The sequence below is a fragment of the Cavia porcellus genome, unplaced genomic scaffold (assembly GCF_034190915.1).
Source record: "Cavia porcellus strain 051 isolate PalLab524CR breed Dunkin Hartley unplaced genomic scaffold, mCavPor4.1 scaffold_17, whole genome shotgun sequence".
Lineage (NCBI taxonomy): Eukaryota > Metazoa > Chordata > Mammalia > Rodentia > Caviidae > Cavia > Cavia porcellus.
Genome location: NW_026947500.1, coordinates 50,987,111 through 51,001,603, shown reverse-complemented (window position 1 = coordinate 51,001,603; position 14,493 = coordinate 50,987,111). Strand labels below are relative to the sequence as shown.

General features: G+C 64.5%; 1 protein-coding gene across 2 annotated transcripts; it reads right to left on the bottom strand.

Moving 5' to 3' along the window:
- Positions 1-2,334: 2,334 nt before the first annotated feature.
- Positions 2,335-13,206, bottom strand: Rtn4rl2 (reticulon 4 receptor like 2). Of its 2 annotated transcripts, none has more exons than XM_003464320.5 (3): positions 12,792-13,206; positions 8,075-8,550; positions 2,335-3,566 (listed from the first exon to the last, which is right to left on the bottom strand). In XM_003464320.5, the coding sequence occupies exons 1-3, from the start codon at positions 13,189-13,191 to the stop codon at positions 2,790-2,792; spliced, it is 1,653 nt and encodes a 550-aa protein (XP_003464368.3). In that variant the 5' UTR covers positions 13,192-13,206; the 3' UTR covers positions 2,335-2,789. The 2 variants fall into 2 exon arrangements, with proteins under 2 accessions (XP_003464368.3, XP_063084199.1); XM_063228129.1 differs by lacking the exon at positions 12,792-13,206 and adding an exon at positions 9,347-11,894.
- Between the last annotated feature and the right edge of the window lie 1,287 nt (positions 13,207-14,493).

Here is a 14,493-nt window from a genome sequence, read left to right as displayed (position 1 = left end):
GTCTCCAAAACAAAACAGAAAACAAACTGCTCGATGACCAAAGAGGACACACAACCGGGTCAGCAGAAGGGAACGAGGCCCCTCTGGAGGCCGTTGGGGAGCAGTCCCGGCTGCCTGCCGCCTGCTGTCCCTGGGGCCACGGGCTGGCAAGGACTCCGCGCTCAGGGCACAGCCCCGCGCTCGGGTTTCGGGCCGTCTGACGGCCGGGCCGGGCATTAAAGATGCATGGCTACCTGACCCGCTGACCCCGCCGGCACTGGGCGGACAGGGTCCCAGGAAGGCAGGGTCCCGGCCCAGACCCCCGCAGCACGCGGCGGGGGTGGTCCCGTCGCGCGCAGAGGCCAGCTGGGAAGCAGGGGCCACAATCGCCCCACCCCACCCCCACGGCCCGAGCGGCTTAAGGGCTTAGGCCCGGCATCTGGCGCCCGCACGGACCGATCCGATCGATGCTCGCCCGCAGCTCAGCCCAGCTGCGACTCCCAGCACGGCGGGCAGGGGGCGCAGGGATCCGCGCGCTGGGGCGGGGGCGCGGGTGACACCCCGAGCTGGGACACCCGGTCCTGGGGCAGGGATCTGAGGTCTGAGGCCCAGGGCGGCTTCCTAGTTGGGGGAGACTGAGCAACTCCGGTTAGCACCCGCGGGGTGTTCGCGGGGCGTGGGGACCCCAACATTGCTGGAGAGGACGCTAAGGAGAAGACGAAGGTCCCGGGTGCCTGGCCCCGGGCCATGCTCCTCCACCCGTGCACAACGGAGCCACGGAGGTTTCTGGAGCGACACCGCGGCTAACGGAGGCCGGGGCCCGAAGCGGGAAGCCAGGCGCGCGATCCCTGCCGCTCCCTTACTCCCACAGGCGCGCGGAACTGAGCAGGAGGAGGGGATGGGAAGCCGAGAATGGACCGGGGCCAGGAGGAGGCCGGGAGCCGCGCAAGCAAGCGAGGTGGGGGAGGCGCTGCTACAACCGCCCGGAGTCTGGCGGCAGCGGGCGCGCAGGAGGCGGTGGCGGCTGGGTTCCCGCTCCTTCCCGCAGGGCCGGGCGGGCGCGGCTGAGTGGCCTTGAACGCCGGCTGCTGCGGATTCAGGCACAAAACTGGGAATCTGGGTCGGTGGGGAGGGGCTGGGATGGGTTCGGGCGCGGGGTGTGCGTGCCCGGCGGTGCACCGGCGTGAGCGGGCGGCCCGCACGTGCGTGTGTGTGCGCGCGTGTCCACGCGTGGGTGCGCACGTGCCGGCGACCGGGTCTGTTTGGGGGCGGAGGCTCTCTCCCGACTGGCGCGCGCCTCCCGCTCCGCTGCTCCAAATAGCATCTGGACTCGCGCGCGGCCCATGAATATTTCACGCGCTAATTCCGTGACCTGGACGGCTGCGTTTCCCAGCAGCCCTTCCTCCTTCTCTTCTCCCTCCTCCTCCGCCAGGGCTCTGCCTGCCTCGGCTCCCTGTCCCATTGGCAAGCTCAGCAGACCCTGGCCTTGGCGACTACCCCACACCCCTGCCGCCGCTGGGCCTGTCAGCCCAGCACTCTGGGAGGCTGAGGCAGGAGGGTTGCAAGCTCCAGCCCAGCCATGGCCATGTAATGACTTAGCAAGGCCTTGTTGCACAATTTAAAAACGAAATGTAAAAAGGTGGGGATGGTGCTTTTCCAGGGACACAAAGGGAAGGTGGACTCCCATGTGTAGGTAGCAGGGACCTCAGCAGCCACCTCCAGCCTCACCCCAGGTCTCCCATTCTTCCATCCCATCATTTCCTGCCTCCCGAGCTTGAGGCCCATGATGGCAACTTCTGTTACTTTGGTTGAGCTGTACCTCCCACCCTGCTTTCTAACTTTGAGACCTGCTCCTGCTAAGCTGCTTGGGCAGCTTAGCCGTCCTCCTGCTTCAGCCTCCTAGTGTGGTGGGAGGACAGGCCTGAGCCACCATGCCTGGCCCCAAGCTAGATTCTGGATTCCTAAAGCAAACTACCAAACTTCAGCTGCTCTGTCCTGGGACCGGGCTGGCCACATGCCTGCAAGTCATCCTTGCTGGCCCTTGGGAAGGTGCCTGTTTTTCCACCCCCGAGCTGCTTCTTCTCCCTTGCCTGGGCAATGCTTCTCCCACCCAGGAGCCAGGGCAGAGTGGGTGTCCCCAGGGTGGCTGAGGACAGTTGGGCAAGCTGCACACTGCCCAAGCACACTCTGCTCCCCAAGTTCAGCTACCAGATTTGCCCTGGCCTGGGTTTGAGGGAACCCCCAGCAGGGCTCCGTGCCCAGGAGGCTTCTCCTCCAACTCCCCAGTCCCCTTGTCCTTGCAGGTCAAAGCTTATTTCCTGCTTCTGACGTCTTGAGCCAAAACAGTCTTCCAGGTAAAATAATAGAATTTTTAATAAACTTTTTTCTCAAACAACTTCTGATCGTCGTCACCACACAGGGGCCGTGGAGGAAAAGAAAGCTCTCACGGGGACCCTAGACAGTGTCCTGGGTAGACTCAGGAGGACAGCGTTCCTCTGGTGGCGGCGGTGGCGGCGGCGGCAGGATGCCGAGGCAGCGAGGTCCAGGCCGGCCCTCCGGGAACGCCCAAGGCTGTGCTGGTGGAAGATGCTCTGCGGACAGCAGTCCCCGGGAACCCTGCGGGCAGGCGCCGGGCGGGGGTCAGGGCTGCCTGGAGACGCCCAGCCCCGGTTTGGGGACGGAGAGTGGATGGCTGAAGTCCACATCGCGCCGAGTCAGCAGCCTGCGAGGCCTGGCAAGGCCACGCGGTGCAGTGCGACGCAGCAGAGTAAAGTTGAGGCAGCGAGGCCAGGGGCGCGGGCCCGTGCCCATTAGAAGTGCCGTGGCGCCAGGGCCAGCAAGCAGAGCAGCGGGGCGTGCAGCAGCACGGGAGTGCGCGCGGGCCCCCGCGAGCCCGGGGGCGCGCGGCACGAGGGTCCCGGGCACGTGCGCCCGCCGCCGTAGCCGCCCCAGTAGTCGTCCTCGGTGGGCGCGTCCTCGTTGGCGTTCCCGGCATGGCGCCCACGAGCGTCTGCATCCTCGGCTGGGAGGTCCCGCGCCAGCGTGGCTGGGGGGGCGGGGGGCGCGCCAGGCTCGGCCACGCCATACAGGTGGTTGGAGGAGCTGTTGCCGCGCGCACGCCCGCCACTCCCCGTGCCTGCGCCGTTCCCACCCGGCCGCGGCCCCGCCGGGCACGCGCGGAAATCGGCCTCGCGCAGTGACCGCAAGTCGCGACCTCGGCGCTCGGGAGGGGTGGCGCAGGTGACATCGGAGCTGGACACCCGCGCGCGCTGGAACCAGGCCCAAAGGGGGCGCGCGCGACAGTCGCAGGCCCAGGGGTTGGCGTTGAGACGCAGAAACTCGAGCGCGGGCAGGTCGGCCAGCGCCTCCCCTGGCAGCGAGGCCAGGCTGTTGTTGAACAGGTAGAGGATGGTGAGGCGGCCCAGCCCGCGGAAGGCCGCGCGGTGCACGCCCTGCAGCCGGTTCCCGTGCAGCAGCAGCCGGTCCAGTCCGCCCAGGCCGCGGAATACGTGTTCAGTTAGCAGCCGCAGGCGGTTCCCATGCAGAAACAGGTGGCTCAGGTTGGCCAGGTCCGCGAACAGGTCATCCTGGGGGCGAGGGCAGAGAGGGGGCTGAGCGTGGTGGGCATGGGCTGGGAAGGGAAGGGGCAGGAAGGGGTGATCTCCACACGGGGGTCTGGGACTGTCTCTGTCTGCCCTGCCCACTACAAGGCGTAATGACAAAGTCCTGCGTGAAGGCTCTTTACACTGAAGACAGTGATAGCAAGACGCAGCGCCAGGAAATCCCCACGAACCCTGCCTCTGCCTCCATCCAGCTCCTCGCTGCGGTGCTGTTTGCAGCAGCTCTGGAGTCCTCTTTCCTGAGGGTCTTCACTTGAGCTGTTGTGGCCACGGCACATCCACAACTGGTTCAAAATGTTTTCTGTTCGAGGTCACTTTGACCTTGGGGAAGACCCAGCAGCCCCGCAGTTCTGTGTCTGGTGCATGAGGGGGAGGGCAGGCACTGGTTCCCAGCTGCCCTCCTGCTGCATGGCGAGGCAGTTGCTGCATTTTTAATCAGGCCTCAGGAAAGAGCATGCCAGAGCTGCTGCAGAAAGCGGCCAGGATGATGGGAGGAGTGTGTGAGGGGAGGTGGAGGATTCTGGTGAAGGTTGGCAACATGTCCTTTACTTTTAAACACACCCCGTGTGTGTTTTGTCTTTTTGAGAAAGGATCTTGCTATGTAGTTCAGGCTGCCCTTGACCTCATTTTGTAACCCAGGCTGGTCTCAAACTCAATCCTCCTGCCTCAGCCTCCCGAGTGCTAGGCTGACAGGCGTCCACTACCACATCAGGTTACTCGGGCACATTTTAAACTCATCCAGTCTCAGCTGCCTCAGTGTGGCCGACAGGGAGAGACATGTGGGGCTGCACCTGGCACTAGAAAGCAGCCTGAGCAGTGTAGGAGTGCACCCGTCCTGGTCATCAGCCCACTCCCATCTCCTCCCGGGAGCATCCCCGGGGACCAGAAGTTTGCAGCCAGGCTGGGTTACAGGGGCCCAAGCTGCAGGGCTGGGTGGCACTGTGGCATCGCCTGCACCACTGTGGCTGTGGGGACCCATTGTCCAGAGCCCTGCAGTAAGGCCAGTGGGCTGGGGGTGGCAGTGAGCAGCTGGTGCCTAGGCAGGATCTGCCTCCCCTGCGGTCCTTGGATGCCCTGAAGAGCCAGGTGGTGGCTGGAGGCCTGCCTGTGCTCTGCCATCTTGGCCAGGTCAGGGAGGGCCCCCTACTTCCTGTGCTTGCCCTTCCAGCCTGGCTGTTGCTCACCTGGTGTCCAGAGCCAAGCCTGCCATGGTGCCCCTGGCCATGCTGCCATCCTGTGGGCCACACAGAGGGCACCCTGAGCCCTGGTCCCCACAGCAAGACACACACACAGCCCCCAGGTGCCCTGACCTCGGACTCCTCTCTGTGTCTCTGCAGAGCCCTGCCCCCTCTGAGCCCTAAACTGGGATGTCCCCTCCCCCTCCAAGCTTCCACCCCAGCAGGAGGAGTGGTTCTCAGTGCATTAATGAGCCCGACTTTCACAGCCTGGCTTGCCAGCCTCATCCTTGCCCTCCCTCAGCTCCAGCTCCAGCTCCAGGCTAGTGAGCAGCCACTTCGGCTCAGGGCCTGTAGCATCCTCCTCCCCACGCTCCCCTGCAGCTGGTCCCCTCGAGTCTGCAATCAGCGCCCCCTCCTCCGGCACACCAGGGCCTCTCTGGGCCTGGGCTTTCTGTGTGTGAATGTGTGTGGTGGACTCGAGGAACCCCCTAGCACAGCACACTGGCTCGGTGCAGCGGGTGTCCCCTTGCCTGTCTCTCACCAGGCTCTGTGGGAGCAGCTTGGTCCTCACAATCCTGGGAGGGATTCCAGGACCAGAGGCCAGTGGGGGGACAGGGCCAGCAGCTGACAGGCCATGGACCTCAGCAGCTTGGTTGGGGACAGTGCCAGCCGCGTCCCTGACAGCTGGTGGTCTCTGCCTGCCTTTGCTGAGTCTGTGAAACTAAACCACAGTGGCCACCCCATGTCAGACACCGGCTGGGCCCACTGTGAGTCTGATCTCCTGTGGCCGCCAAAGGTCATTCGCAGGACTCATGGAGGAAGAGCTCAACACCCCAATGCCTGTGACAATGACAACCGCCCCCACTCCTCCTCTGGATGCACTCCAGCAGCAGAGCCGGCTACAGCCTGTGGGTCACACGCTTGCCACATCACACCCCAGCCCACGCAGCCCTCACCTGCCCTAGTGCTCAGGGGCCCAGCTGGCTGCTTCCTCTGCTCAGGCCTGGGTGTGGAGGCTGCTGCCCACAGTGCCCATGGCCTGGAGTGGGAGCCCATACTCCTGAGGTCCCCCGCCTGTGTCCTGCTGAGGCCCTGGCCTCGAGTGCTGACCCAGGTCAAGTCCTCCATGCCCTCATGGTCTGCTTGGCACTAGATGACTGCTCAATCCCGTCAGATCCCCGAGGGAAGCAAGGCTTTCACTATTCCCAGGTGATGGACAAGGAAGCTGAGGTGTGGGCTGGGCCAGCTGCACTGGGCCACTAGGCCACTAGGTGGGCTCTGGAGTAATGCTTTCAAGAAGGAGCCCCTGGGGGACTGGAGTCAGCTCCACATCCCAGAGCATCCCTGAGGCTGGGCCACCATGAGGCTCAGGCAGGGTCCCTGGCACACACAGCAAATGTGCAGGCGCTGGCCCCTGGTTCCTCCTGGTTCACTACAAAGTGAAACTGCTCCCCCAACAAAGCAGGCTGGGGCTGTACCCAGCCACCCACCCCTCATCCCAGCATTCGGCAGGCTGAGGCAGGAGGGTTCATTGCTGTGAATTCAAAGTCAGCCTGGACTACATAGTCAGACACTATCTCAAAAAAATTCCAAATAACAAAAAACCAAAAAAACCACTCTCCCAACAGAGCCGTGGGTGTGAGGAGAGGCGCCAAGAGCGTTTTGTAAATCATGTGGTGCCAGGCAAATCTGGTAAGAAAAAAAGGAGGTGTGTTCCACCCCCTCCCGGCCTCGGGAAGATCCCCGACATGGCCCTCACTCTCCACAAGGACAGGGCACTTCAAGGCCAGAGGTAAATAACGCTCTCTCTCTCTCTCTCTCTCTCTCTCTCTCTCTCTCTCTCTCTAACAAGCATTTATCTGGTGCTCTTCGATGCCAAGCTCTATTCTAAGTGGTTTACAAATTATTCATGTGTTGAATGCTCAGGGATCCCAGGGAGGGGGCATCTCTGCTGTCCCTGGTTCACAGGAGGGTAAACTGAGGCCCAGGTTAAGGAACTGGATGCTCTTGTGAATGGCAGGGTTGCGGCTCCATAAAGCACACAGGGCCTGGTCTGGAGTGGTGGCTCTGTGACCACCAACCACCACGGTCATCGTGATCGGTACGCTTTTCTGAGACAGATTCTTGCTCCGGAGTCCAGGCTGGCTGCAAACTCACACGGATCCTCCTGCCTCAGCCTCTCAAGTACTGGGATTCCAGTGTGGGCTGCCAGCCCGACAGGGCTGTCCTGATTTAAGCAGTGACAACACAGGAAGCCTGCTGCTGGGATGCTACCACACTGCCTCCATGTCTGTCCTGCTACTGCACTCTCAGCACCCCGCATCGAAGGGTGGTGCTCAGTGCTCCATGGGTGCTTGCTAAGTGATTTTCACTATGGCTGGCACCCCAGGCAATGGCGTCAGGAATCCCATTGGCCACCCAGCAGGTCCCAAGGTGTGAGGGGGGAGCGCATCTCGGCTGGAGAGGGCGCTGTGTCTTTGTCCCTGCCACTGCTGTGCCAGCTGGGAAGGCTTCCTGAAGGAGTGCTTCCTCTGGAAGTAGGATGGAGGCCTGTTGTGCATCACAGCCAGGATAAACAGTAATCAAATCAATAATTATAATAATAAATAACAATTATCGCCTCCTTCTTGTGTTGCATCTGTTTCCGACTGGTCTGGAGCTGGCAGGTTTGGGATACAGGGCGCTCGAAAGTGTGGGGTCTCCCACACCGGGTCCCAGGGGTTTGGAAAAAGGGAGAGCCCAGCAGCAATGCCTCTGCCTTCCGCCCCCGATAGCTGCTATGGGGTGGGTGGGGACAAAAGGAGCTCCAGAGGGCTCTGGACTGGGGTTCCCAGGAAAGGCAGGATCCCCTGAAGGCAAACAAGGAGAGACTTCAGGAAGACACACACTGGTGGGTGTGGTGGCGCACACCTGTCACACTAGCACGGGTGTGGCCGAAGCAGGAGGATCAATTGCCACAGGTTCGAGGTCAGCCTGGGCTACATAGTGAGCTTAAGATCAGCCTGAACTCCACAGGGAGACCCCAGTCTCAAAGTAAATGAGTAAAATAAAGAGACACGCCCACCTCAGACACACACTGGGATGGGGAGATGATACTGTGTGGAGAGAGACAGACGGGAAGAGAAGGGGTCAGGCAGGAGGGGGAGGGAGGGACAGACAACAGACAGAAAGGCAGGCAGACAGGCCGGCAGGCCAAGGCACAGGGGCTGGGGAGTCAGAGAAGCAAAGGGGGGCAGAAACCCAAGGAAGGGGTGGGGAAAGAGGGCCAGGGAGGCTGAGGCGGAGGGCTCCACTCACCTGCAGGTGCAGCAGGCTGTTGTCCTGGAGGTAGAGGTACTGCAGGCTGACCAGGCCACGGAAGATGGTGCTGGGCAGGCTGCTGAGCTGACAGCGGTACAGGTGCAGCGACTGCAGGCGCTCCAGGCCCCGGAAGGTGTCGGGCTCCAGTGAGCGCAGGTGCCGGTTGTCACCGAGGTCCAGCTCCTCCAGGGCCTGCAGGTGGCGGAAGGTGCCCGGGTAGATGGTGGAGAGGTTGTTGGAGAAGAGCCACAGCGTGAGCAGGTGGGGCCCAAAGGTGCCGGGCCGCAGCGTGCGGATGAGGTTGTTCTGCAGAAAAAGGCGCTGCGTGCCGGGCGGCAGCGACAGGGGCACGGATGAGAAGTTGTTGGCCTGGCAGCTGACGGTGGGCGGGGATGTGTAGCAGGTGCACAGCATGGGGCAGCTGGGTGCCACCGTGGGCAGGGCCAGCAGCAGCAGCAGACAGGCCGGGGGACCTGTGGGGACAGCATGCTGAGGGGCATACGGGCTGGGAGGCCCACCAGTCTCCTGCTTCTCCCTTGAGGCTCTTTGGGGGGCCCAATGTTAAAAAGTAGCACTGGGCGTGGTGGGCACTCCTGAAATCCTGGGTTTCAGGAGGCTGAGGCCGGAGGACTGCCTGGAGTCCAAAGCCACAAGACCTCGTCTCAACTCCCCAGGTCCCCCAAAAAGTTCCCTTGGTTCTGCCCCCAGTGCTGCCCCCCACACCAACAACAATGAAACCCCAAGGAAACCAAAACCTTCACCAGGAGCGTATCACAGAAGCATGGTGACATATTTGGAGCGGTGACAAATGCCATCTGTTGCTGTTGTCCTCACCATGTCGGTGCGACCCCACTCAAAGATTAATGTCAGACATGGCTCCAGGCTCCCCGCCCCAGTGCCCCACTCAGCAGCAGCCCCCGTTGTCACCATCAAAATGTCTCCAGACGTCGACAAATGTCCCTGCAGCCCACTCGCCAGAGTGCCATGCTCAGGCCCCTTCGAGCTGGGGTGGCCCAGGCCAGCACCGTGACCACGGTGTCCTCCCCCGTTTTGCTGTGCTGTCACCGTCGGGGAGGGGACCAGCCTCGGGGACCAGGAGCCTCCCCTGTGGCCACCAGCCATGACTAAACAGCATCAACTGCCATGGCCCCAAGAGTGAAGCTCCCCAGCGGTGCCCGCGCTCCTCACGCCACCTTGGCTGCAGGTGCCCAGAGTGAGTGGAGGGTGTGCATGGGCAGTGCCCTGCTCCTGGCTTGACCTTACCCTTACCCTCTGTCTTGATGCCTGGTAGACTCCAAGCCGTACCACAGAGCCAGCAGCCATCCTGAGACGCGCGGTGAGCCCCAGACCTGAGGCTGCACCCTGCTCCCCCCGGCTGTGTGTGGCACTGTGTGCCCTTCTGCGTGACACAGGGCAGTGCGAGAGCCGCGTGGGGAAGGACACCCCGCGGGAGGCCTCTTCTGGGGCACAGGCCAGTGACCCCGCGGTGCCACCCCAAGACCCGTGAGTGCGTGGATGGCACCTGCTGTTCTGCGGGCGCGTGCGTGTGTGCGTGCGCCGCGGCCCCGTGTGTGTGGGTGGGGTGTGATGTCATACATGGTGACACAGCGCCCTGCTCCCCCCTCACACCGCCTCTGCGTTTCTCGGCCGCTCCCCTCCCCCCGGAGCGTTTCCCGAGAGCGTTCTCCAGTTTCTCAGACCCGCGTGGGGTGGAGGGGCGCATTTCTCATCACTCGTCCCCACCCGAGCCCCGAGCGGGTGGGTGTGCTGAGTGCTGAGGTTTGGGGGTTCCAGAGCAGCAGAAACCCTCCAGGCTTCTCTGTTCTCCATAGGGACAACTGGAGCTCAGAGAGGGCAGGCGGCCTGCCAAGGTCACACAGCAAAGTGGTGCAGGACTGGGGCCAGGAGAAGCGTCCCCTGGTGCCCTGCCAGGGCACTGTCCTTCCTGCCAGCTGCCCTCCAGCTCCTCCTTCCCGAGACCAACACCAAAGGAAGCCAAATCCTTCTCTGATCCCCTAATGCCGGCCTTATCCCCACGCGGTGCGGGGGTGCTACGACGACGAGGATCCTGAGCTCCTGCAGCTCCTGCCAGACGGCCACCCCCTGAGGCAGCCCAGGTGCCCCAGAGTGGGGCCCTGGTCTGGGCTCCTCTGCCGCTGGGCCAAAGTGCCAGGGCGGGCAGAGGCGCCTCCCCAGACCTCCCTGGCTGCCCTGGGCCCCTGCTGGCCGCAGCATCTCAGCCATCCTGCTGCCCCTGAAAGGCAGAGGGGGACCCTGCTGGCCCCTCTGTGACAGCTGCTGCTGGCTGGGGACTGTTGCCATTTCTGGCCGCGTGAAGCAGCTGTAACCCAAGGAGCCTCATCCATAATTCAGGCTGCGGCTCCGTGCTGGAGGCGGGAGGCGGGGCCGCAGGGCTCGGCCTGCTGTCCCCAGCCTGACAGCCGTGGGCACAGGCCCTCTCTGCCTCCTGCCTGTGCATCCCCTCTCCAGCCCAGCCCAGCTTCTCGCACAGCCTGCCACCTTGGCCTCTGCCCGTGTCCTTGGCTCCAGCTTCTGCTGCACTGGGGGTGAGAGGTGTGAGGCCAGGGCTGAATGGCAGGCGCCTCAGCAGCCCTCATGTCATGGGTAACGTGAGCCAGGAGGAGCAGGCCCGGCCCAGCTCTGGCCACATGGTGGCTTTCTTGGGAGCCTCTCTCTCACTTCCACTTCCATCCAGGAGGAAGAAGAGGCGGCCCTCGTGGTCAGCAGGTGGCCCTAGCCCCGTGTTGGCCCTGAGACTGACTGGGTGCTGGCGCCCTGGGCATTCACAGCAACTCTGCTGGCCACACAATGCCGCTGGAGGCGGCCAGTTTCATGTCCCAGCCACTGCGCAGAACGAGGGGCTGGAGCCAGGCAAGGGGAGGTTATAAGCCGGAGAATGGCAATATGGTTTGGGGGTTCTAGAGCAGCAGAAACCCTCCAGGCTTCTCTGTCCTCCAGGGAGACAACTGAAGCTCACTTGGGGAGCCTTCTCCCCACCCTCCAAGAAAGCACCCAGACACAGGCAGAGCTGCACTTGAGGGACAGGGAGGGCCCATGGGTACCCAGCTGCCTGGTCACAGCTGGCTATTGTCAAGACCAGAGAGAGACCCAGGGTCCTGCTGCTGCTGTCTTCTTCTGGGTTCTCCATGGTGGCCACTCTGAGGGTCAGCACATTTGGGAATCAAGGAGAGGTGACCAGTGTCCAGCGAGCTGGCTGGAGCCGGCCAGGGGAGGGCGTGGAGAGGGCAGGGCAGGCTGGTGATACCGGAAGGCTGAGCTAAGAAGTGTCCCTTCCCCTGGGCCACCGTGGGAACTGCAGGCACCAAGCCTGAAGCCCATGCTCTGAGATAGGATCCTGGCCTGTGCTACCCGGTGGGCCTGAAGTGGAGGACTGGAAGGGACATGGGCAGGGGCTGGTGGACTGGGGAGGTGGGCAGGAGCCAGGGTGCCCAGGTTTCAGGGAGACACTGGTGTCTCCACATTCCCTGGGCAGCTTCCGGACGGGACCAGCCGGGGCTGCCCAGTAGATGGGCAGATGCTGAGGGGGCCGGGGAGCTGGGTGGAGGTGGTGGAGATGCCGGTGACAGTGACGCAGGGGCCAGGGAGGCACCGATGCCGGCAATGGGGGGTTTACAGTCGTTGCAGACAGCTTCGCACCCTGCCAGAATGTGACACTCCAAAATAAGCAGCCGCCGCCGTGGGGTGGCACCGACGATGCCGCCCGCCGGCCGGGTGGGGGGATATAAACGGCAGCCCTGAGCCAGCGGTGCGTGCCCAGGCGGCCGTCGCCTCGCTGGAGGGTACTCACCCTGTCCCTCACTCCTGGTCCACACAGCCGGCCCGGGAGGGGACCTCACTCTACGCCGTGGGAACGGGGCTCCCCACGTGCAGCCCAGCCCAGCCCAGCGGAGCAAGCCTTTGTCTCAACCCCGGGTAGCCCCACCTCGTCCCTCTGTGCTCCTCCCTCTGCCCTCCCCCTGCTTCAGCCCCCCGTACCATCTGGAGGTGTCCCTAACCTCGTCCCAGCCCTGGGCTCCTCCTTCCGTCTCCAACACCGGCCCAGGCCACCAGGCTCCGGTTCCGATCTTCTGCCCCATCCCCGCCAGGCGCGCTCCTCCTCCTCCTTTCCTGGCATCTCCAGCCGAGCCAGGTCCCCATCCCTGTCCGCTGTGCATCCCGGCCCGGCCCAACCTCCCCTCGGCTTGGCTTCCCTTACCGGGGCATCCTCTGCCCTCGAAGCTCCCCGTCCAACTGCCCCTCCTCCGCGTCCCCTCCCCCAACCTCCCCTGTCACTTTCTCCATCCGAGCTCCCCCTCCCGGACCCCTTCCCACCCCACCCCCACCGGCCCACGCCCTGCTGGGTCGCTCCATCCGCGGAAGCCCCTTCCGCCGGTGCCCCTGGCAGAGCCATCTGGACTCCTCCCCGGGCAGCCCCCTCCCACGGCGCTCGTCCTCGCGGGTGACCCGAAAGTGCTGAGGCGCCCGAGGACTTGCTGAGTCGGCGCTTCCCGGCCAACCCGAGTCCTCCGCGTCCCCGAGCAGGTGGCGCCGGGACCGGGAACCTGAGCCTGGCAGCCGCCCCGGCCCTCGCGGTCACGAGGTCCGCGCGCGCCGGGCGCTCCGCTGCTGTCCTCGCTCTGGTGATGCCCGGCGGTCCCATCTTGGGGCCCACCCCGGTCCCGGGGGTCCCTACCTTGCAGCCGATGCCGCCGCCCGGGCAGCATCTTGTTCCGACTAGCGAGGGCGGGGGCTCCCACGCGCTCCCACGGCGCGCGGCCGGACGGCGAGGACTCGCGAGGCCGGGGGGGGGCAGGGTGCCCCGCGCGGCGAGGCCGGGCTGGGCCGCTACCCTGCGCCCCCGGGGCCGTGGGGCTCGGAAGGAGCCATGGGCCCCGACGGCAGGGACGGGGCCGGCGCGGGAGCCGCCGTGCTGAACGTGTAGTCCGTCCGTGCGCCCCGCCGCTCGCGCCCAGAGTGGGGACCGCGCGGCTCCCGGGCCCCGCCCGCGCCGTGGCTCCGCCCCCGCGGCGCACCGCCCGCTTAACCCTCTCCTGGCCGCGGGCGGCGCCACGGCCACCGGCCACGCGCCCCATCCCAGCGCCCTGGTGGCGCCACTGAGAAAACCCCTTCTGGGGAGGGAGGGTTGGGGCGCCCCGTGGGCTAATCTAGTATCCCTTGCCGACTTTCTCGAGCAGATGGGCGGCACCCCAACACGCGCACACTTCTCGGCCGTGTCCCGGGTGGGCAAGCCCCAGGAGGTCACTCTCCTAGACCCAGGCCCCACGTGGAGTGCGCGACTCCTAGAACAGTAGAGGAAAGCGGGCGTGATGGCAAACACCTGGAATCCCAGCACCCTGGAGGCTGTCAGGAGCACAGCTATGAGATGGAGGCCAGCCTGGGCTACACAGTGAGCTCAAGGCCGGCTTAGACTACACAACAAGGAGACCTTGCTTAAGAAAGAAAGAAAGAAAAAAAAAAAGTAGGTGCAGGAGTTCTTGTACGCAGGAGCGGGCGCCTGTGAACGTGCACGCGCCGGCCGCTCCTGCCGGAGTGCTGGGCAATGTCGCACAGCCTTGTACTCCGGTCTTGGCAACCGGGTGTGCGTGAGTGTGCGCGCGGGGACCCCCGAGTGCCTGCTGGCGTTCGAGTCCTCGCCATGGGGAACACGAGGCTGCTCGAGGGGTGGGCGGCGAGTGTGCGCCCCTAGGCGTTTACAGAGCGCGGCGCACGTGAGGCTCTGTGCGTGCGTGTCGGTCCCAGCGGCAAGGACAAGTCTCCCCACGCAGCAGGACAGGAGAGGACCCCGCAGTGGGGAGGAGGCTCCCCCCTTTTTTAGGAGGGACGGCTGTAGTCTCCGAAGACTCGTGCCCTTCGTGGCCTCTTCCTGGGCACTTTCGGCCCCTCTTTCCGGGCCACGCTGCGGTTCACACGGGTTGACCCTGCTCTCGGAGCCGCCCGGGCGGCCCGGGCGCAGGAGAAGCGCGGAGCCGTCGGGGCTGCTTGGGGACGGTCACCAGGGGGCGCAGGCGGGCGGGGCACACAGTCGGCGCTTTATAAACGCGCTTGCGGCCGCGTCCTCCGCGCGCGTCCTCACTCCCTCGCTCGCCCCCTCCCCCCGCTTATCCATATTTTATGATCTCCGTCTCCGGCCGCTCCCGCGCTCGGTCCGCTCCTCCTGCCTGCATCAGCTGCTGTCTTCCCAGCCTCTCTAGAGTTCCGGCCCCTTCCTTTCTCCTCTCGCGCTTCTCCGACTCTGCGCTGTCTCTGGCTCTCGGTCTCGGCCTCCTTTCCCCTTTGGATCCGTTTCCCAAGCCTCTGCCGGGCACGCTCCGGCGCCCCCTGCTGGTCTAGGCTCCTCCTCCTCCTGCGTCCCTGGGTCGGTGGGAACTGGGGGC

Bases quoted from the DNA above. Each gene is read 5' to 3' on its own strand.
- Rtn4rl2 (XM_063228129.1), bottom strand. From the start codon at position 9,800: ATGCGCCCCTCCACCCCACGCGGGTCTGAGAAACTGGAGAACGCTCTC. The intron at 8,551-9,346 runs GTAAGGGTAAGG...CTGTCCCCACAG, and splicing joins ACCAGGCATCAAGACAGAGG to GTCCCCCGGCCTGTCTGCTG. The intron at 3,567-8,074 runs GTGAGTGGAGCC...CCTCGCCCCCAG, and splicing joins ACAGCCTGCTGCACCTGCAG to GATGACCTGTTCGCGGACCT.